The 24,570-nt window shown below is 33.2% G+C and overlaps 1 protein-coding gene across 6 annotated transcripts in view; it reads right to left on the bottom strand.

Annotated features, from left to right (window-relative positions):
• Positions 1-24,570, bottom strand: part of Dcdc1 (doublecortin domain containing 1) — a 486,421-nt gene that overhangs the window by 206,646 nt on the left and 255,205 nt on the right. For all 6 annotated transcript variants that reach the window (XM_058586488.1, XM_058586487.1, XM_046467509.2 and 3 more), the window contains 4 exons: positions 24,444-24,562; positions 14,125-14,185; positions 1,399-1,533; positions 855-1,012 (listed from right to left, as the gene is read on the bottom strand). In XM_058586488.1, coding sequence (XP_058442471.1) covers positions 855-1,012; positions 1,399-1,533; positions 14,125-14,185; positions 24,444-24,562 — 473 coding nt within the window. The remainder of the gene's footprint in view (positions 1-854; positions 1,013-1,398; positions 1,534-14,124; positions 14,186-24,443; positions 24,563-24,570) is intronic.

The raw sequence follows: 24,570 nt of genomic DNA, 5'->3' as shown, positions 1-24,570 counted from the left end.
GGGAAATTCCCCTCCTATCAAAATCCAGGTGGAAATATGTAACTTAAGAATAAAAAGTAGCTTAATTTAAATAAATACTATCATTTTTTTTCTTTTTTTATGCAAGAGACATTTTTCTCTTCAAGTAGTATATTTACATTTAGGAGTTCCTTTAAACTTTATTGACTATGATAAGAATTGTACTAGTTCTTTGAGAATATTTCAGTCAAAAGTAATTCAAGCAATTATAGATTAAAATTACATTTTATAAAGTCATTTTGTGATTTACAACATCAAATCTAACAATATAATAATAATAATAAAATTCAGCTTCCAATTAAGTAAAGAGAATTGGAGAAATCATTTCCATTTTTCAATCAAGGATAATTTTCAGTTGGTTAGCAGATCACTGATATTGCTCGTATCCTGGCAGTAGAAATGGTGTTAATTTGTAAGCCATCACTACTTGAGTTCATCTACTGTGCACTTAACCTCAGATACAAATATAATATTCTCCTGGTGGAAAATAAAAAGGAATGTTCATGGGTGTGGTCTTCTTAAAGACCTTTGGCATTTTCATAATTGGGTATATGCTCAGTACTGCCTTCACTTAATCATGTTATTTTATTGTATTTTAGTGAGATTCAAGGGAAGCAATCCATCCTCATTATGCTTTTGAAAAATTACATGTATCAATCTTTAACAAAATATACATGTCACCTCTCTTCATCAAATGTGACCCTAAAACTACACTGATTGAAAGCCAAAGGGCTGTTGAGGTATTTCAACAATCATCAAGAAATCAATCTTACATGAAACTGAAGGAAAACATCGAATGTCATTGAGCAATAAAGCTCAGTCTGTCAGTGCCCTACCTCTGAGCGGAAGCCTTAGGATGTTTCTCCTCCAGTTTCCTCACCAGTGCCACTGTCAGCTGCCCTGTCTCCTCAGGAGAACCTTCTGGCATTAAATGGGTGTCTGACGGTTCTGGCAGTTGCTTCAGATCAGGGTTGCTGGCACATTTTTGCAGAACCTAAAACACGAAATATAGGAATAATGGAGCTAACTTCATTGATTGGAAATATCTAAACTATGTTTGCCAAAAACATAATATGCACTTTTCATGCTTTCTTCAGTTTTCATAGAGCATGAAATAACTTGTGCAGAGCCAGAACAAAAGAAAAGAAGGCAATCCAAAGATAAAGCTAGTATATCACCATTTATTTAATAAAATGTTTATATATGACTTTTATATAAATATAAATGTGCATATGGGTATTGAGGTTATATCTTAAACAATCTGTAACATTAAGTTGTGAATTTATGTTTGGTTCTTGAAAACAACTTGAACATATTTTCTCTTTTCAAAACACATTTTAGAGATCTATTTCTGTCTTGCCTCTGGCTTACTACACTCACTTCTTCTGTTAAGTTTCTGCCACATTCTTGATGAGCTGTGGTCCAAGCACCATGGTGAATGTGATACTCTGTTTGAGTCACATCCACTTGTACATTTAGCTCCTCCAGATAGGTCAGAACAAATTGAGGATAAGCCTGTAAGAAATGAAAGAATGAGTACCAGTTTTGTAAGTTGAAACCAAAAATCTGTTCTATTAGAAAGATAGAATATAAATTTCATTAGTAGTAAAAAGATATTGATATGTTACTATTAATCATTACATATACAGTATGTAATTCCTGTATTGTTTGGGAGTACTCTGTTCTGCTCTATAAAACAAAAACAAAATGGAATGGATGAAACTTATCTGGGTTAAGCATAGATAACTTAGTAAGCTGAGAAGCATCAGACAGAGTAAGCATAGCATGTGTCTGTGAACAGAGATAGAAAGAGATGGACAAAATAGACATTTAGTATTTTTAAAATAATAACTAAAGAAACAAATGTTTTTGATACACTAAACAAAGCTTATGAGGCACATAATGATCATGAGATGTTTAATTAGCCACCCCATTGTTGACTCTCACCTGGGATCCTCTGCCAAATAATCCATCTCTGTTCATCAGGCTATGTGGCACTGCTATTGGACAAGCATTTACCAGCTTACATGAAGCAAGAGTATGTCACTGACCAGACACTTTTTGTCTATTAGGCCCCTTGCTCAAATATCAATACTGGTTTTTGTATCCACATCAAATGGGAAAAGTGATGCAGCACAGAGAAAGAATATGTAAATACAAAAGAATAAGATTCAGTAATATGGCTCTTTGACTCACTGGTACCTTATTTTTAAATGTGTTAGTCTGACCATCTCTCTTTCCATATATTTTGCTTTGTGTTTTGAATTGACCCAATAAATTATGATCTGAGCATTTTAATTTGGTCTGTGCACCTTTCTGTTTCATGAGCTCTAGGACAGGGTACCTAAGCAGTATACTCACAAGCTAAAATTGCATCAAAGTAATTTCTTACATGATAATACGTTTATATCTGAATCCTTAAAACAGCCCTCTGAAATAGCTATTACTATTATTACTATTTTAAAGAAGAGGAAACAGACACAAGAAGGTAATCAATTTGTTCAGTGTCATTGTCATCTAGCTTATTAACTAGTCTAGAAAGCCTAAATATGCTGCCTCAACTATGATATAAAGTCCTTGCCATGTTTTTGAAAGTGTGCAACTAAAGTTTGAACAAAAATACAAGGAATCTCTCTCCTTGGTCTATATCCAAAGGACTTAAAAACAACATACTACAGGGACACAGCCACATCAAAGTTCATAGCAGCACAATTCACAATAGCTAAACCAGATGCCCTTCAGTGGATGAATGGATAATACAATGTGGCGTATATACACAATGCAATATTACTCAGCAATAAAAGAGAGTAAAATCATGGCATTTGCAGGTAAATGGATGGAGTTAGATAAGATAATGCTAAGTGAAGTTAGCCAAATCCCAAAAAAAGCAAATGCCAAATGCCGAATGTTTTCTCTGATATAAGGAGGCTGATTCATAGTGGGATAGGGAGCGGGAGCATGGGAGGAATAGACAAACTCTAGATAGGGCAGAGGGGTGGAGGGGGGAAAGAGGGGGATGGGGTTAGAAATGATGGTGGAATAAGATGGACATTATTATCCAAAGTACATGTATGAAGACACGAATTGGTGTGAATATACTTTGTATACAACCAGAGATATGAAAAAGTGTGCTCTATATGTATAGTATGAATTATAACGCAGTCCACTGTCATATATAAAAATTAATAAAAAAATACAAGGAGATGTTCAGTGTACAATTCAAGACACTAAGGCTCTTACTATTCTGGAAAAAGAGATATTAAATTGAATTTTATTAGAAATGTATAAGCAAATATACACACTACAAATGCAAGGCATTCCAGAACCATAAATGCATGTTCATAAGGGTCAGAAGTCAATCTTAAAGTTCTACATACTGTTTGATTCCAATTGTTGGACATTCTGGAAAGGACAAAACTAAGGAGACAGTAGAAATATCTGTGGCTGCTAGACATTAGAGAGAATCAAGGGATGAATAAGTGGAGCACAGAAAATTAGAGGGGGCAATTAAGCTGTTCTCTAAAATACTATAATAAATGGTGGATACATGTCATTAGATATTTGTCCAAACTTACAGAACCTACAATACTAAAAGTGAACTGGAATGCAAACTACAGTCTTTGGGTGATAATGACGTGACAGTGTAAATTCATTGATTGCAACAATAAAGCCATTCTAGTGCAGGATGTACATAGCAGAGAAGGCTGTGAGTGTTTAGGGGTACAAAGGATATAGGAACCATCTCTATCTTACACTTGAATCACTAAAAATGCTCTAAAATGGACTGTTTTTTGAAAAATGTAAGAGAAAAATAGATAAATCATACTATATCAAAATGTTTGTGCTACAAACAATGCCACCTAAAAAGGGAAAAAGACAATCTACAAAATGATAAAAATGTTCACAAATCATTTGTTTGATAAGGGATGTATATCTAGAATCTATAAAGAACCCTTATACTAAATAATAAAAAGACAACCCAATGAAAACATGACCAAAAAAATTGAACAGACATTTCTCCAAAAATGATATACAAATAGCAAATAAGCACATGAAAATATGTTCAACATCACTAGTCATTAGGGAAATGCAAATCAAAACCTTAATGAGATCACACTTCATACCCACCAGAATGTCTATAATCAAAATGACAGAGAATAAGAAGAGTTGGCAAGGATGTGGAAAAGTTAGAACTCTTATAGGCTGATGGTAAGAATGTAAAATTATGTAGCCATTTGTTTAGAAAACAATTTTTATATGTTAAAAGTACAGTTATTATATGATCCAGAAATGTACTGTTAGTTATAAACCCGTAAGAAATGAAAGCATATATCCACAAACTTCTGTACCAATGTTCATAGCATCATTATTCATGATAAGCCAAATAGTGAAAGCAAATAAAATGCCCATCAACTAAAAAGTGGATAGATAAATCTGACATTTTCATACAATGCAATATATTCAACAGCAAAAAGAAATAAATTATTAACACATGCTATAACATGAATGAACTTGGAAAAAATTATGCTAAGTGAAAAAAAAATCAATCATACCAGACCACATATTCTATGATTCTTTTTTATAAAATGTCCAGAATAGGCAAAGCTATAAAGAAGGTAGGAATAGTGCAGCAGTCAGAATTGGAGAAATATGTGTTAAGTACAGGTGTCTTTTAAGGAAGACCAGATGGTTTAAAATTAAATTGTGGTAATGGAGGGATAACTATGAATATATTGAAGAATAGTGATGGGTACAGTTAAAATGGTGGATTGTATGGTATTTAAATTCTATTTCAATAAATCTATTTTGTGTAAGGAATTCAATATAAAAAATTAAAGGGCAAGGTATTTCAAGATTTAAACCAGAAAAAATAAACTAAAGATATACAGGAAAACATGGAGAAAAATGATGCAAATTAAAAGCATGGTAAACATAATTTTTTGTTGAATCAATCAATGAGTGACTATCAAAATTTTAAATGTGTATTCCCTTTGCCTTAACAAACATACATGCATAAGAATGTTCATTGCAGCATTGTTTACATTTACTTAAATGTGCATCACCAGAGAAATTATTTAAAAAGAAAGTAGCTTAGATATAGATGTCAATAGGGGAATATGATCACAACATGTTATAAAGGGGAAAAAATTGGTCACAAAGTCTTATGTGTGGCTATGTGCAAGTGTGTGTGTTTGTGTGTATGTATTTGTATCTAATTAACCAGGAATGATATACCATCAATGATAATATTTGAGGAAGATGGATAAGAGGTACTGTTGCTTATTATTGCAAAAAGTTCTTATTTATTAGAGCCTTTTAAAAACTAACATATGTTACTTTTATTATTTAAATGAGAACTATGAAATTTATGTACATAACACCTAATAACTTCTGTGAAAATATATATAAACCTGCTATTAGTGAATAACAGGGAAATAGAGATGAAGTTTGAGAAGAAAGGACTTTACTTCTCATTAATATATCTTTTCTGATACTAACTTATCATGCATATATTGCTTTTATAACAGTATTTTAAAAACAATTAAAATAGTTTCTTTATTTTCTTTTTTTAAGTGCTGAGGATAAAACCCAGAACCAGGCAAATACTCTACCACCAAGCCACAGCTCCAGCCTCAAAATAGTTTCTTTATTGCACATAGCCTTGGGAAAAGATTTTTGAATTACTAAGTTAACCCGAAATATTAGTAAAAAGAACTTTAATACAAGAAAAAATAGGATTTTCATTTTACCTTGAAGTTTCTATTGCATTGCTATTTTTTCTTATGTCAGCCCTTATTGTCTTAAATATGTTCAAGAAAATGCAACTGATGAAAAAAATGATAGATGATGTAGAAAGACTATTTTACACTGGTTCTACAGCAAAATATCAAAGATCAAATTGAGCAACAAAAGACAACTGTATTTTCAAAAGACAACTGAATTTTTATTTTTTTTTTTTTTTTTACTTTTTTTTATTGGTTGTTCAAAACATTATAAAGCTCTTCACATATCATATTTCATACATTAGATTCAAGTTGGTTATGAACTCCCAATTTTACCCCAAATACAGATTGCAGAATCACATCGGTTACACATCCACATTTTTACATAATGCCCTATTAGTAACTGTTGTATTCTGCTACCTTTCCTATCCTCTACCATCCCCCCTCCCTCCCCTCCCATCTTCTCTCTCTACCCCATCCACTGTAATTCATATCTCTCCTTGTTTATTTTCCCATTCCCCTCACAACCTCTTATATGTAATTTTGTATAACAATGAGGGTCTCCCTCCATTACCATACAATTTCCCTTTTCTCTCCCTTTCCATCCCACCTCATGTATCTGTTTAATGTTAATCTTTTCTTCCTGCTCTTCCTCCCTGCTCTGTTCTTAGTTGCTCTCATTATATCAAAGAAGACATTTGGTATTTGTTTTTTAGGGATTGGCTAGCTTCACTAAGCATAATCTGCTCTAGTGCCATCCATTTCCCTGCAAATTCTATGATTTTGTCATTTTTTAGTGCTGCGTAATACTCCATGGTGTATAAATGCCACATTTTTTTTATCCATTCATCTATTGAAGGGCATCTGGGTTGGTTCCACAGTCTAGCAATTGTGAATTGTGCTGCTATGAACATCGATGTAGCAGTATCCCTGTAGTATGCTCTTTTAAGGTCTTCAGGGAAAAGTCCAAGAAGGGCAATAGCTGGGTCAAATGGTGGTTCCATTCCCAGCTTTCCCAGGAGTCTCCATACTGTTTTCCAGATTGGCCGCACCAGACAACTGAATTTTTAAACTCTAGATTCTGTATTCCCTTTTAGTCAGTTCTATGGTTACCTCCAACTCATATGAATGAGTGAAAGACATAATACCAAATATGTTCCAAAATATTAGAACATTAAAAGGATCAACTTATAAAAAGCAAAATAAACAATATCTACTTTCTAAGACAATAAGTGCCCAATGGCATGGCTCTGATGGTGGCAATCACAAACCAATTCCTATATTCTAATGCTGGTTACATATTAGTGTCCTCTCATACAGGTAAAGGCATTTTATATAAATTCACTTCTAAGATATACTTTCTTAATATTTGAAATTGAGGATACCTGGAACATGGGAAACTGTAATATATATACAATGAGATGGTAGGGTCATGATGTGGGTGAACATTCTGTTAGGCATTGCAGAAGCAAAGACCAAAAATTCTGTAGCAACAAAATGTCATGGGCTTTGTTTCTTGGAGTTGACAGACTAGCAAAGGTGGCAGACACATATCAAAAACAAAGTGATGAGTTGTAATCCATCCCCCCACCATGCATTTGGAGGCATATACAAATTGTCTAGGCACTTTCCCTTTGGGATCACTCTAAACCATTCCTTCCCCAGGTGACGATTATTCTGAACATGTGATAACACAGCTCTTCAGTGGTCTCTAAGACCAAGTGAGCTTGCTCTGTAACCAGGCACCCACTGTTTTGGTCATCAGAGGACCAATATAAAAGACTCCCTTCTCCTAAAGCTGGAACTCTAATCTTTTCTCATAGAGAGTCAATAGCCTAATATTTCAACTTTTCCTCCTTTCTACTGCAGCATACATCACCCTAAATTGACCTCCAATGTCTTAATCCTTTATTCCATTCAAAGTCCATCAGTCCTTTGGATTCACTGCATTCTTATCATTCTAATCCACTTTTCACTACCAGAAGATAAACTTTAACAAAACACATTTTGATCACATCATTACCACTTCAAAAACTTTAAATAGTACCAGTACATACTGATTAACATACTGCTGTCCTACCCTGATTTCAAATTACAGCTATTCTATTTACTGACTTTGTGACCTTGGGTAAGTTCTACTACCATGAGAGAAGATTTTCTGTTGACAACTGAAAAAAAAAAAAAAAATATATATATATATATATATATATATATATATATATATATATATATAAAATTTCATATTTATCAAAATTCATCCCAGAACACAACAGTAACTGGGTCACAAAAACTACCCCATGCACTTATGAATACAACAGTAACTGGATCACAAGGAAGTTTTTGTGATCCAGTAGTTTTGGGGGGTAGTTTTTGTGATCCAGTTACTGGGGCTTAGGAATCATTTTTAACATCCCCAGGATATTCCCTCCATGTACAGTAGAGAGGCCACATAGTTGACCTAACTCTTGGGCTGAGTGTTTATGTCCTTTAGAAAAGTGCAGTAGGCAGGTAGCAGGATCTACCTGGAAATTTTAAACTCTAGATTCTATATCTCCTTTTAGTCAGTACAATGGTTACCCATGTTTGTAAAGAGTGTCCCTTTCCCACCATGGTAATTATAATGTTTATCACAGAAAACTTAGTAAATAAAGGAAAAGAATTATCCATCCTCCCACCGTCTTTTTCACTTTTAAACTTCCAGTTGTTTCTGTGCTTATAAATCTTTACTTGGTGTGAAATAAATCAATATAAATACTATTGTTTTCTTACCTCATTTTTCCCAATTAACAACATTTGCATTTTCATCTCTAATTATAAGTTATCCTACATTATTAGCAATGCCAACATTTACTATCCATAATATCCATAATGAAGATATCTTTACACAATCTAACTAGCTTACTTAACTTGCTTTCAGTTTTCACTATTCTAAACAATGTTAGAATAACCATCCTTGAAGATATATTATAATTAATATTAATATATTAATATGATTAATTCCTTGGGGTAAGTTGCTGTAAGTGGGATTTTTAATTCAAAAGAATACAATTTTTTAAATGATTTTGATAAATGTTGCTAAACAGATGCTCAAGAATATTGTACCAGTCTCTTAGATTGTCCTCAATGTTCCCTGCTTCTAAGTGTTCATATCTTTGTATAGTCCCCTCCCACATTACATGGGGGTTGACCTATGTGACCCAAAGAATTTGGCAGAAGTGGTGGATGCCACTTTTAAGATTATGTTACAAAAGACACTGCAGTTTCCACTGTGTTGTCTTGCTTCCTTCCTCTCCCTCCCTTGGTTCACTAGCTTATGTTTTGAACAGCATTCTGGAGAGGCCCACACAGCAAGGAATTAACACCTCTGGTCAATAGCAATGTGTTAGTGTATTTAAAGGTCAATTGTCTTCCAACTTTGATCAAACCTTAGATGATTGCAGACCTGCTTTACATCTTGACTGCAGTCTCATGGGAGACTACCTAGCTAAGCCGCTCCAGATTCCTGATCCACAGAAATTGTGAGGTACTAAGTGTTTGCTGCTTTAAATCACTGTGCTTTGGAGATAATTTGTTACATAGCAAGAGAAAACTAATACTAACAGGAAATAATTATGTTTGTTCTCTAATGTCTTTATCAACATTGAATATTCCTAATATTATATATTTCTACATGCAAAAGGGAGAAAATACTATCTAATTATTTTATAATTATTAATCTCAAGTGAAGCTGGACTTCTTTTATTTACTTAGCTCTTTTAATTTTTCTTGTGTATTTCCTTTTCACGCCCCTTGCCCATTTTTCTGTTGAAGTGTTTATTTTTTTCTATTGCTATATCAGGCTTATTATATGTTTTGATCCCTCTGTAATATTACTTTGTAATGATTTCCCTTATTTATCATATTTCCCTATTTACTTTTGCTCAAACTACTTTAGATTTAGAAGGTTTTTAAAAATTCTTATATACCCAATGAGGTCTTTTCCTTAATGTAGTCTGTCTTTGCATGCTTCTAAAAATATGTACTTACTACTCAGCTAGTTAGATGCTTTAATCCATGTTTTCTTCTATTCTCATGTTTAATTTAAATCTTTAATTTAGCTGAAACTGATGAATTGTATTCAGGAAATAATGTAATTTAATCTTTGCAAATGAGTAGAAGAATGAAGTAGAAAACACTCAGAACAAAAGAAAAAGCCTCATTCAAAGAAAATACATATATTTAAATTTCTTCATTATCATTATTATTATTGGCTACAAATTATCTATTGGTTTTAGGCCAGGATCTGTACCAAATGCTCAAAATGCTAGTATTAATTTCTCCATTTTGCAAGTGAAGAATGGGAAGCTTAGAAAGGTTAGATGATTTGCCTAATATCATATAGCCACATAAGTAGTGGAGACAAAGTTTGTTAATAGCAGTAATCCTGTCTTTCAAAAAAAATGACATAAGCTTCATTCATAATCCAGCTTCAAATAATTATAAGATTGTTCTTCATTCTATCCTTAACAAAATGGAAGTAGTGATACATATGGCTAAGTTTAGAGTTAATCAAAATTTCTAAACCTCTGAAAGAATGAAGTTTCTCATTAGTACATAATTTTCTCTTTGAATCTAGAATAACTGCAACAAAATTATTAGTGATTGTGTTTGAGCAGGAGTTTTTTAATTAATACCTGCTCCAAATTAATATTTGAAACATGAAAATGTGTATCATTGCTAGTTAGCCATATATGGTTAAGAAATTAGAAATTTTTAAATTGAGAGAAGAGATTAAAAGGACAGAAGATAAGTATATATTTAAGCTCCTACATTTGGGAAAAGAAAAGAAAAAAATATACTTAAACCTTGGTTCCATTCTTTGATGTCTGTTGGTAGGAAAAGCAAGGCACAAGACAGAATTACAACTCCCAGTAATGGGAGTCTACTGTATTCAGATGTGTCCCAATTAAGTTCTCAGGTGCAGGTCCAAGCCACACAGCTGAAGAGACATTTTGGCACATTATATTTTTACCAAGATGTACAAGCTTCATTCTTCCTGTGAGTTCTCTCCAACTACCTAGAATCTTACTCCACCTCAAAAATATGATGGTTATCAGAAATGTGATGAGGGATGGATAAGGGGAAAGTAGGAATGAATCTTTGAGTGAAATTCTATAGAGTTAATTTTTTAAATACCTTGACATTTTAAGATTGTGTCAAATTCCTTGCTTATGAGCAAAAGTTAAAGATTTAGAGTCATGATTAAGCTAGTGAATCGAGTCAGGATATTTGCCAGTACTATAATAAATAATTTTTTCAGGGAAAATGCTGTTATGATAAATTTTTACATTTAGTTGTTATCAAACTCTCTAAATTTCTAAAATGATGTAGGATGTCACAAAATGACAGCTCAGCCATGTATTTCTAAAATAGTAGAGAAAACTGCTTCCATGTTTATCAGACAGAGTTCAGTAAGGAGACAGAAACTACATAACAGTTTACTATATAGCAATTTAAGTTTACTATAAATGATAAGCATCAAGACAATGGAGTGACAAGTGATTGGAGTGGCTATTAAGAGTTAAAGAGAATACTCAAGAATATATAAATAGCAAATGTTATGAGAAGCTACTGCTGCTAGATCTGAGAAAAAAACACCCAAGAAAGAGGCCTGACCCAAGGCTGAGATCCAATTCACATCATAGAAGGCACATCCTTGACTCACTCAATGTCAAAGAAGTCGCTGAGGTGTCACACCAGTGGATTCACCATGTGAATGGCACATTCCATATGCCCATGGAATGCCAGTAAAAGTCATCTAATGGAAGGTGCATAGCTGCTAACATAACTCTACTAAAAAGCAACTTGCTATGGTCTGAATGTCTCTCCCAAAATCCTTATGCTGAAACTTAATCACCAGTGTGATAGTATTAAGAGATGGGACATTTAAAAGGTGATTACATTATGAGGTCAAAATCTTCATGGATGAGAATTACACTCTTATTAGAGGACTGAAGTGGGTTTGTTCTCTTCCATTCCAAATACCACATGAGGACAAAGCATTCTTGTCCTTTCCAGAAGATGTAGAAACAAGGTGCCATCTTGGAAGTAGAGAGCAGCCCTCAGCAGACACAGAGTCTGCTGGCATCCTGATCTTGGACTTAACTGTGAGAAATAAATTTATAAAGTTTATAAATTACCCATTACTGGTATTTTCTTATAGTAGAACAAACAGAATTAAAGTACCACCCAAATGAGTTATGCTTGGATAAAGTATTCATGGGAGTATGCCCCACTGGCAGCACTCTGCTGCAAAGTTGTCCCCAAGCAGGTAAAGGGTAGGATTGGAACTGAGAGGCAATAAATCAATAACTGACACACTATGTGTTATATGTTGAATTACATCTTAAAAAATGATAAGTTGAACACAGCCTGGAATCTGTGAATGTGACCTTATTTGGAAATAGCGTACAGTCATGTGATCCTTGACAAAGGTGCACAAAGCTTACTTTGGAGAAAAGATAGCCTTTTTAACAAATGGTTCTGGGACAACTGGATATTCCTACATAGAAGAATAAAACTCCCATCTATTTTATCCTGCACAAAATCAATAGATTGTGGATCAAAGACCTAGGAATTAGACCAGAAACACTGAACCTGTTAGAAGACATAGGATCAACTCTCCAACAAATTGACTTAAGGACCTACTTCCTTAATAAGACCCCTAAAGCTCAAGAAATAAAACTGAAAATCAACAAAAGGGAAGGCATATAATTAAAAGGTTTCTGAACAACAAACAAATAAGAATGTTTAAGAGAGCCTACAGAACAAAAGGAAATCTTCTTCAGGTACTCATCCAACAAGGGATTAATATCCAGAATATTCTGCTGTATGTATACACATGGATGTATAACCAATGTGATCCTGCAATCTGTACACATGGAAAAATGAGAATTCATACCCTATTTGAATCAAATGTATGATATGTCAAGATCATTGTATTGTCTTGAGCAACTAATAAAAGAAAAGAAAAAAATATCCAGAATATATAAAGAACTCAAAAATCCTAACATAAAAAACACAAATAACCCAATAAATAAATGGGCAAAAAGTTTTAAACAGATATTTCTCAAAAGAAGAAATAAAAATGGCTACAAATACATGAAAAAACATTCAATATCCTTAGCAGTCAGAGAAGTACAAATCAAAACTATAGTGAGATTTTATCTCACTCCAGTTACAATGGCAGTCATCAAACATACAAATAAGGGTCAGGCTCTGTGGCAAATACCTGTAATCCCAGCAGCTAGGCTGAGGCAGAAGGATCACAAGTTCAAGGCTAACTTCAGCAAAAGTGAGGCACTAAGCAACTCTGTGAGACCCTGTCTCTAAGTAAAATACAAAATAGGGCAGGGATGTGGCTCAGTGGTCAAGTGCCCCTGAATTCAACCCTCAGTACTACCCCACACCCTGCAAAAAAAAATACAAATAATAGCTGGGGTTATAGCTCACTGGTAGGGTGCTTGCATAGCATAGAGGGTGAGGCACTGGGTTTGAGCCTCAGGACCATATAAAAATAAATAAGTAATGTTATTGTGTCCATCTCTAACTAAAAACATTTTTTAAATACAAATAACAATAATTGCTGGTGAGGACATGGGGTAAAAGGTACACTTATACATTGTTGGTGCAAATGCAAATGGGTACAACCACTTTGGGAAGCAGTATGGATATTCCTCAAAAGACCAGGAAAGGAACTTCTATAAGATCAAGCTACCCCATTCCTTGATATTTATCCAAAATAACTAAAATCAACATATTATAATAATACATGTATACCAATATTTAGCCAAGTGATGGAACCAGTTTAGGTCTCCATCAAGAAATGAATGTACAAAGAAAATGTGGAGTTTTATTCAGCCATAAAGAAGAATGTGATTGTGTCATTTGCTAGTAAATGGATGAAAATGGAGAACATCATGGTAAATGGAATAAACTAGCCTTAGGAAGTGAAAGGTTTAATGTTTTCTCATTCTATTATATTGGGGAACATAATCTACCAAATCATGATATGTCCATGTATGAACATAATACAATGAATGCCACTTACATATATAATTAAAATATAATAACTAAAATAATAAAAATAACAATAATAATAATAATAGAAGAGAGATGGTAAAGTATAGTAAGTGTATTGGGGCAAAGAAGAAAAGGGAAGTACTGGGGAATAAGATTGACCAAATTATACCATGTGCATGAACAAATATGGCATAATGAATCCCACTATTATGTATAATTATAATTTACCAACAAAAAATAAAATTAAAAAAATAGTGCATATTATAGAAATATGGAAACAGAAAAGCTTTAGAATAAAAGTTGTGACATATAAAGTCTTTACCTTAGAATAAATACAGCCATCCGTTCCAAACACCCACTTCTGAGATTCATCTTCTTTATGTCTGTAATGAGAATGTAATTTAGAGATTGACACTCTTTTTCCACACAGGAACACTTGTAGGTTTCAAATAAAATTATCATTTCCATATTGCCTAGCAAGAGAACAGTCCACACTCTACTAATCTTCACTGCTATTTCAGCATCTAAAGCCACTCCATAAGACAACCAATTTCTCTGCTGTAGTGCAATGCTGTGGTATCCAAAAATGTGGTGTGTGTGTGTGTGTTTGTGTGTGTGCATGTGCACATGTATGTGTGTTACCAATAACAGTGATGAAAAGTTTTAGAGAATAAATATAATCAATAAGAATATTATAGGAAATTCTCCCCCTACCCTAAAGATCCTTTGTGAGACAAAAAGAGAAGAGCTTAATTAGGTATAAGATTTTAAAGTGGTATAGAAAAGGATACCATGAAAAATTAGGAACCTCAAGCATCTACTTCTGAAATGACTAGAGAATCTTATTAAGAAATATCATATTCCCTGAGCTAAACCTCAGTAAGGGAAAGAAATCTATAATGCGATGAAGTCAATCATGCTAAAATTAACTAATCATGTATTCATTAATATTTAGAAACTTTACAAAGGTAGGACAAAATGAATTAAATTAACTGTAACAGGATGTTAAACAAGACTTTTACTACTGCCTCTGAGTTTTGACAGAAACATCAAAGGTTGAGAATAAGCGGTGTCAGGTAATGTTCAATTCTAAAAGAAGATGCTATTTGATCTGGGCACAACATATAAAAGCAGCAATCCAAAACTGGTTCAGTGCCTATCATTCTTCACCCACATTCAGTCTACATAAGGGAATGTGAAGAGTTCATGGACATATTGAAATGGGTGCTTAATAACAATGTAGGTCTCCAGACCCCTACCTATCCTCAGAGGTTTGATTCTGAAGGTCTGGATACCCAAAAACATATGTTAACAGATGTTGCAAGTGATCCTCATTATGGAAGCTTGGGGGATTCATGTGGTCTGTGGATCAGACTAGAGAAACCACTGAACTAGAATGATAAAAGCAGCAAGAAAAGAAAGGTCCAGATATTTAAAGTTCAGAAATAATACATAGATCCTGGGGATATCCTGGCCTAGTACTCCTTTCATAGGTGAATAAGGTGAGATATGGAGAGGTACAATGAACTGGACAAGGCAGAGCAATAGGAATTATCCAAATAGGTACTAGAAGCCAGAGTGTCTGATTATCAGCACGCCACCATCTCAAATGGATTGGAAAAGTTTAACACAAGATTTTTGTGTTTAACTTGAAGATTGAAAATGGTATCAACATTTTAGTCTCACTGATTATAACTTGACGTATAATCTCAGAGACTTACTACACATTTATATGACCATAAATGTTTTAATACAATTGTGTAAAATTGTCACCACATAGTTTCATACTATAACAATTTCTCCAGAGGTACTGAGAATGTTAATATTTCAACCACTAAATGAAGAATAGCAAAAACAGTACCGCTGATCTTTTAAGGCTGTCAATCTCAAGCTTAGAACTATACTTTATTAAATAAATTAAAAGAGTGATTGTTATACATCTTTAATGAAAATGTGTTGGGTTGTAATAAAATTTAATCCTTGTAATGTGTAAGGGGTATAGCTCATTGCAACTTTATTTCCCACAGGCAGTCCCTCCTGTTGCATAAATTATCATTAGTATATTTGTTCAAGATCAAATGAAAAATGATAGATTTTTCAAGCTATAAGACATCCAAAATCCAAAAATTTTGTCTTTTAGTTGAATTATAGTGTTGGCTTAAAAATAAATTATATTGATTTCAATTTTGACTTTCTTTTTTTAAAAATTTTTTTAAAGAGAGAGAGAGACAGAGAGAGAGTTTTTTTAATATTTAGTTTTTCGTTTTCAGTGGATACAATATCTTTATTTTTTATTTTTATGTGGTGCTGAGGATCGAACCCAGTGCCCCGTGCATGCCAGGCGAGCGCGCTACCGCTTGAGCCATGTCCCCAGCCCCAACTTTCTAAATTTATACCATCTTTTCCCAATAATAATAAATACAACAGAAAAGATGTATACGAATAGACAATTGATGTGAGGGCAGAGACCAATGTGTATTCTCAGAGCCAATCACAGTGCCTAGCACATGAGATTAAGGACATCTTTAAATGTCAGAATGTTACTATCCTAAAAATTAATAATAAGGTCATTATGAAAAGTGTTTTAAAATACAGTTGGCTAGGGGACTTATGGTGCTAAAGAACATGTTACACCTTTTAAGAATGTAAGAAATAATTCTGGAAGAAATATAAGTTTCCAATTATTTGTCAAATTTTATCATAGCTTCAATTCTTTTCTAGCAAATATTTGCCCAGGAAATCTTTCTAAAAATATGCAGTTTTATATCATTGATTAGCCCTGTGAGCTTAATAGTAGTATTCCTTTGGGAATTTTATTTATATTAATGAACATTACCTTTGAATTTTACTGTTTTTTTTTTCAAATCTGTCCAGTAATGCCACATTAGGCAGGATGAGAAGTTATCATTCTAATCTATAATAACTTCCTTAAAAATAAAATTCCAACACACAAAACTACATCTGCTTATTTTTAAGATATTTTTATATGTTTAAAATCAAATTTTATTCAAGATACACTGATGATACTGATTTTAAAATAATGTCAGGGATTTTCTTTTTGGCCAATAAGTAGTGAGCTAGAAAGATTTTTTTTAATTAAAACAAAATTAAAAATAACAATAACAACATCAATAATGAGAAGAATAAAAAATGAAGGAGTAATATTCTACCCCCAAATCAGTTATAAATATCGTAACTGACATAAGCTGAACTAAGGTCAACAGACCTAAGTTCGAGCCCTGGATCTGGATCTGACATTAATTAGATATACCTTTAATAGTATATATAGAGACTAAGTGTAGTCTCTACTGGCCTTGGAATTTCTCATAATGATAATGAGTGATATCGATGATATTATCACCATCATCACCACCATTTTGTGTATGTATGTGTGTGTGGGGGGGTGTCTGGGGATTGAACCCAGGGGCACTCTACCAGTGAGCTATATCCCTAGTCTTTTTTTATTTTTTTGAGACAGGGTCTCAAAAAACGCCCAGGCTGGCCTTGAACTTGCAATCTACCTGCCTTAGTCTCTAGAGTAGCTGGAATTTCTGATGTATACCATCACATGTGGCTACTATTACTATTAAGGAGAGGTCTATAGTAGATGCTCTTCAGGGTCCTCTTTCTGAAAGCATATGATTTCGAAGACTATTTCATCTCATGCTGTCATTTTACATGTGAGGGTTTTGGTAAGCTTCCCTGTCCTGGGAAGCCATTTGAAGCTGTCTGGGAAAATGGGGAACTCTTTTTTTTTTTTTTTTTGTAGTGGCTATTGAACCCAGAGGTGCTTTACACTGAGCTACAGCCCCAGTTCTTTTCACTTTTTATTTGGAAAAGGGTCTCACTGAGTTGCTGAGGATCTTACTGAATTACTGAGTCTGTCCTCTTGCCTCAGCAGCCGCACTGGGATTACAGACATGCAACTGTACCCTGTTCTCAGTCCTTAAATTTAAGCAATATCAAGATAAAGTTGAGTTATTTATTATTTTAAAATAATTTTTATCATTGTTCTGGTTACTTGGTAATGACATTGGAGGCTTCCCTTCCTCCACTGATGGTCAGATACACAGAACAGAAAAAAAAATTTAAAGGGAAAATATGTGCACATACTTGCTATATTGAATAAGATGACTGACATCAAATGAGACATAACTGAACTAATGAGGCATGATATGTTTACAATACTTTTTGTGAGTTGTCAGGTTGCTACTTTAAGTGCTAGTTCTATTATTTTTTTGCATATAAAAGGCTATGTATTGATTCATAGCTTTTGTTAAAATCATTATACTACTTAGGAAAAGAGGAAAATTTTTTGTCTCTGGAAGCTGCTGTCACATAAGAATATTTATTGTTATTTATAGTGAAATATGGTCACCTTAAAAAATAAGTCAGATACTTTAGATCCTCTAGAAAAGATAAATGCATTTGAGAGTGTACAACCAAAAGTGAGACAAGCTTTAAAAATCTTGATCCTTACTGCTTTTTAAAGAAATGAAAAACAGCTTTATGATAAGATACTCTATATTTCCAAATGTTCTGCTACTTTACCTATACCCTGCAATAGATTTTGTTTCTCGGTTAAAGGCAATCTACATTAATACAAAAGCAAATAATCTTCATTTACATAGAGATTCTCCCCCCCCTTTACCTATTCCACCTCTCTCCAACCTTTACTTCTTCTTTTCTAGATTAAACAAAATCATTTATTGAAAATAGAAATTTTCAAACTTAATACATTTTTTTAAAAAAACTGTCATCTCTTTCTTGCCCAAGTTCTCTCTCCTATAAGCAACAATGACATTAAAATCTTGAAATTCAGGCCCACTCAGTTCTCTGACCATCCTGATCAGAGTGGGAAAGAGAGTTCAATAGGCTAAGACTAAGTCAGCTAAAGAAATGTTGCACAGCCGGGCACAGTGGCACCTGCCTGTAATCCCAGCAGCTCAACCGACTGAGGCTGGAGGATTGCGAGTTTGAAGCCAGCCTCAGCAACTTTTAAAATTTTTTTAAACGGCTGGGTTGTGCCTCAGTGGTTAAGTGCCCTTTGGTTCAATCCCTGGTACCAAAAGAAAAGAAAAGTAACATTGCACTACTTTTAATATGCATTATGTCTAGTGAGGACCCTGGGCATGATAAACATGTCCATCAAGCTATAATCTTCCTAGCACCTACCATTTTGACCTTGGCCATTGATCAATTCTCCCACTGAGAAAGGCTTTCTTTCAGCATCTTCCTCTAAAGCAACCACTCAGTCATTCCCTACTCATAATTTTCAGTTTTTGTTTCTTTCTTGGTTTGTTTCTTAGTCTTTTTATAACAGCTTTATTGGAAAATAATTGATGTAGAATTTGTCAGTTGTACAATTGAGATATATTTAAAGAATAACATTGGTGTTTTAAAATACTTTCATACCTGTAAAATTATCAGGATAATAAACATATACTTATTCATCACCCAAAACTATCACTACCAAAGTTTCCTTGTGCCTCTATTTAATCTCTTCTTCTGGTCCTTTCCCCACCTTTCTATCTCCAGGCAACTAGAGATCTTTATTTTATTACTCTAAATTAGTTCACATTTTCTAGGAATCAAACAACATGGACTTTTTTGGTTTTTCTTTTCTTCTTCAGCATAGTTACTTTGAGATTCACTCCTATCATTGAATGTATCAAGAACATATTCCTTTTTTACTTGCTGGATAGTATTCTAGTGTATTCATAGAACAAAATTTGTTTAGTTATTCACCTATGAATGGACATTTGGGTTGTTTCTAGTTCTTTCAGCTTTTGGAAATAAAGTTTCTATGAACATTTATATTTACAACTTTGAATGAATATATATTTTCATTTTTGTTGGGTAAATTTCCAGGAGTAGAATGGTTGGGTCATAAAGTAGATAAATGTTTCATATTTTAGGAAAATATGAACTGTTTTCCATAGTTTTACCAACTATGCACAATGAGAGCTCCACTTGTTCCACATTCTCACCAGTACTTAGTATGGGCAATCTTTTAAGTATTAGATATTCTACTAGATTATAATAATACTACATTGTAGGTTTATTTTGCATTCCTCTAAATATTAATGATGTTGATCATCTTTTTATATGGCAACTGTATATCAGCCTTATTAATGTGCTGTTTATTTAATATGCACCAGTTTAACAAAAAACTAAAAGAAGTACTTGTTGAAATAATTCATCTGCCCATATATTCCTGAGGCTTTTGCATGCTTTGAAAGTATCTTTAATTTGTCTGTGGCTTATGTTTTCATTTTTTAACACTGTCTTTTAAAGAAAAGAAATTCTAATTTTGATAAAATCCAATTTACCAATTGATATTTGGTGTTTTATTGAAGTGAGTTTTGCCTAATACAAAGCCATAATATCATTTCCTATGTTGTCATCTAAAATGCTTACAGTGGGCTGGAGTTGGGCTCAGCAGTAGAGCGCTCGCCTAGCACCTGCGGGGCGCTGGGTTCGATCCTCAGCACCACATAAAAATAAAATAAAGGTACTGTGTCCAGCTACAACTAAAACGAAATACTTTTGAAAAAATGCTTACAGTTAAGTTTTGAGTTAATTATTAGTAAACCACTCTTGCATTCCTGGTGTAAACCCACCTCATATATGTTGTTATATATTGTTGAACTTAATTTTCTAAAATTTTGTGAAGGTTTCTTTTTAACATTTATTTTCACAAACCGTGTTTTTCTTTTACTATAATGTCTTTGTCTAGTTTTTATTATCTGAGTAATACTGGCCTCCTAGAATCTTCTGTTTTCTGGATAAGGCTGTGTAGAATTAGTATCATTTGTCCTAAAATTTGGAGTAGAATTTCAGAATGAAGATAGTAAAGCCATCTGGGCCTGAAATTTTCTTTGTGGAAAAGTTTTCAACTAAGCATTCAATTTCTTTAAGAGTTAGAACTATTCAGGTTATCTATTTCTTCTTGAGCGGGCATTATTTAATGTACCCCTTAATAAATTGATCTTTACCATATAAGTTGAGAAATTAATTGGCAAATACTTGTTCAAAATATTCTTTGGTTTACCTTTAACTGTCTGATTATCATCTTTCTCATTCCCGACAATGGTAATTTGTATCCTCTTTCCTTCCTCAACAGTCTAGCTAGAAGTTTATTAATTTCTTTGATCTTAATTTCATTGATTTTTTTTTTTTTTGGATGTCTGGCTGCCTCTCCTTTGGTGCTGAGAATAGAACCAAGGTTCTGAGTATGCTAAGAATGCATTCTATTACTAAGCAACACCTCCCATTTTTCTTATAAATTTCATATAAATGTATTCATATAAATTTCCCTCTGAAAACTTCTTTAGTAGCATCTTACAAATTTTAATATGTTATATTTTCATTTTCATTCAGTTCAAAATACTCTGACATCTTCTTTGATTCATTTTTTTATTTAGAAATGTGTTACTTCATGGTCAAATACTTGGTTTTTTTCAAAAAGATTCTGCTATTGATTTTTAATTTAAAATTTTAAAATTTATCCATTATAGACAAAAAACACACTTTGTAGTACTTGAATTATGTTAAATTTACTGAGACTTTTTTCAGAGTCAGAATATGACCTACTTTGGGTTCACATGCAGTCTGTCCACTTGAATGTCTTCTGCAATTGTTTTTTCATTATTTCATAAATAATAGTTAAGTCAAGTTGATTGATATTGTGCCAATCTTCTAGATCCTTACAGATTTTTTCTACTTGTTCTATTAATTATTGAAACAAGATAATGTTATTGCTCACAAAAGCTCAATCTTTTTCTCCTTTCCTTATAGTTCTATCAGCTTTCACTTCATGTATTTTGAAGACATATCATTAGGTGAGCAAATACTTGAATTGTTATGTTCTCCTCATAAATTAGCACCTTACTCATTATAAGATGAACATTTATCACTGATAATATTCACTTAAGTTTGCTTTTCTGATATTAAGATACCCGCTCTAGCTTTCTTTGGATAAGTTTTACAATTATACAGATCTTTCTATACATTTACTTTTAACCAATTTATATCTTTATATTTAAAGAGGGATTCTCCTAAGTACAAACAGATGGGTCTTCTTTTTTCATCTAATTTAATTTTTTATTTACAATGCCAATGTGGTTTAAATCTACTGTTTTGTTATTTAATTTCTTTCTGAGTTTGTTCCCATTTTCATATGTCTATTTCTAGATTTATTTTTATTATTTCATTTTTATCTACTTTTTTGGCCTCTTAGCCAAACACTTTATTAGCTATGTTAGTGGTTGCTTCAGTAATTATACATCTTCAAATGTACATTTACTTTCAGTGGACAAAGGATATAAGAATCTTTCTTTCAGTTCTCTCCTATTGGCGTTTGTGCTATTTCCATTACACATTTCACATTTTACACATATTATTATTTCCACAATATATTATTATTAATATTTACTTTAAACAATTATGTTTTAAAGAGGCTTAGATAATAATAATATTGCTGTATCTCCCATGTAGTTACTCTTTCCAGTGTTCTTTATTTCTCTTTGGCATCATTTTTCTTCTACTTGAAAGGATTCCTTTTACATTGCTTAGATGTAGTAAAGATCTACTGGTGATGAATTCTTTCAGTTTGCGAGTATCTGAGGTTTTTCTTTTGCCTTAGTTTTTTAAAGGTATTTTCACTAGAAGAGGTTTCTATAATAATGGGTTTTCCCCCTTTTAGTACTTTAAAGATTTCTTCCACTGTCTCCTCACTTGCACTTTTGCCATTAATAATCTGCAATCTCCTTTATCTTTACTCCTCTTGTCTATAATGTCTTTCATTCTATCTGCCTTTGTGATTTTCTCTTTATCACCAGTTGTAATCAATTCTATTATGATTTGCCTTGTCCTTGTTTCTTCTTATTTATTTATTTGTGCTTGGGCTTTGGTGTGCTCTTGGCTATGTGGTTTACAGTTCTCACAGAATTTGGCGATTTTTCAGATAGTATTTCTTCAAATGATTTTCTTTTCCTTGCTTCATTCCTTCAAAGACTCTAAATACTCAGAAATTCGACAATATATTTTCCTGACATCTCACTGATAAGCCATTCTTTTATAAAATAACTTTTTTCCTCTCTGGATTTTACCATGAATAGTTTTTATCTTTTCAAGTTCACTAATATTTTCTTCCCCATTGTCTAATCTGCCATTAGTCATATTCAGTATACTTTTTTTACCTCATGTATCATAATTTTCTTCTCTAGAAATGTGTTTTGAGTATTCCCTATCTTTACTAAACTTGTTCTTTCCTCTAGCTTCTCAAATATACAGCCCCACATCAAATTGATTCTTGCTTTGGGTTTGTCTGCCCCTCCTCAGGAACTATATAACTAAAGCCCTATTAGCCCTGGACAGTTCACATGAGGCCTTTCCCTTCTGCTTGGGTTTCTCAATTGATATATTGTACTCATCCACTGAGGTATCTGCTACCACACTTGGCACACATTAGTGTTTGGCTGGACTTTAACTTACAGACAGTGTAATTTCCTAGCTAAGAGTCTACTCACATAGAGTGCAGAATCTGACTATCTTGGTTTGCATTCCTGCCCAACCACCTGGCAGGCATGATCTGGAGTAAGGTATTAACTTCTCTGAACTTCAATTACCTCATCTTTAATAAAAATAATACCTACCTTCCCAGGTAATTGTGATGATTAAATGTGACAATATAAGAAAATTAGAATAGTGTCTGACTCCGAATTTTGTTGTTGTTGTTGTTGTTGGAATAAGAAGTACTACCAAGATTTATACCTGGGAATCTGCCTGTGTCAGTCATAGTCACTGTGTGGTATTTTTAAACCTGATGGACAGTCTGCTTTTTATGTTAGAAAAAATTTCCTTCTGTATTTATGGCTGGGCCAGCTTCTCTGATGCCCAAGTAAACTAGTCCTGGTTTCATCTTAAGTGGTAACATCCTAACTGCCTATTTAGACAGAAGCATTTGGGGAACAGCTTTTTAAGTCCTAAAAGTATCATAGGAATTATTTTTTACAATATTTGATGAAATTAAAAAATAAATGAACAAGAAAAAAGAAAGCTTTTAGGAAGTAATATTTCCAGGCTGTTAGAGATAAACCAACTTTATTCCTCATTGCTAATTTTTAAATCAACTTTTATATGTTTTAATTGTATCTCCCCCCATACCCCCACCAAAAAAACAAAAGTAAGCAGAGGACATTGGTGGTATATCGAAAGTCAGCAACTGTTTTGTCTCTGTGGTTTTACTTTTACAGTTCAGTATTCCACATTCAGAAGATGGAGAAAAAGTTAAGAACACACACATAAATTTAAGTTTTTTAATTAGCAATCAAGATAGATCTCAAGAAATGAGTTCTGATAATTATAGAGTAAAGCAGTATCTTGTCGACGGTACAGATACATGTTGAAGGTCAACATTTCACTTTTCAAAATATTTTTAAAACACTACCACCAAACTAAGCAGCATACATTTTCAAGCTTATTTTAGATTAAAAAGAAAAAAACTAACATTGATACTTTGAACACCAAATGAAACACCTAATGAATATTCTAAGTCAGGGATCATTACAATTTGCCTGCTCAGAATTCTTGAAATTAACATTTATTGTCTTGAGCTAAATAGCTCATAAGCGTTACCTTTTCTGTAGGATTAATTTATATCCTTCTAGTGATGCTCCCTCAGCGGCCTTGACTCTGATTGGATGACCAATAGCTAGGCAGCCCTGAGTTATCGCTCGGCTCAGGATCATTCCAGCCTTCCAAT

Source organism: Marmota monax, unplaced genomic scaffold, assembly GCF_021218885.2.
Source record: "Marmota monax isolate L192 unplaced genomic scaffold, Marmota_monax_Labrador192_F-V1.1 WCK01_AAM20220418_F8-fsc00135, whole genome shotgun sequence".
Taxonomy (NCBI): Eukaryota; Metazoa; Chordata; class Mammalia; order Rodentia; family Sciuridae; genus Marmota; species Marmota monax.
This window is presented reverse-complemented; position numbering and strand designations above follow the sequence as displayed.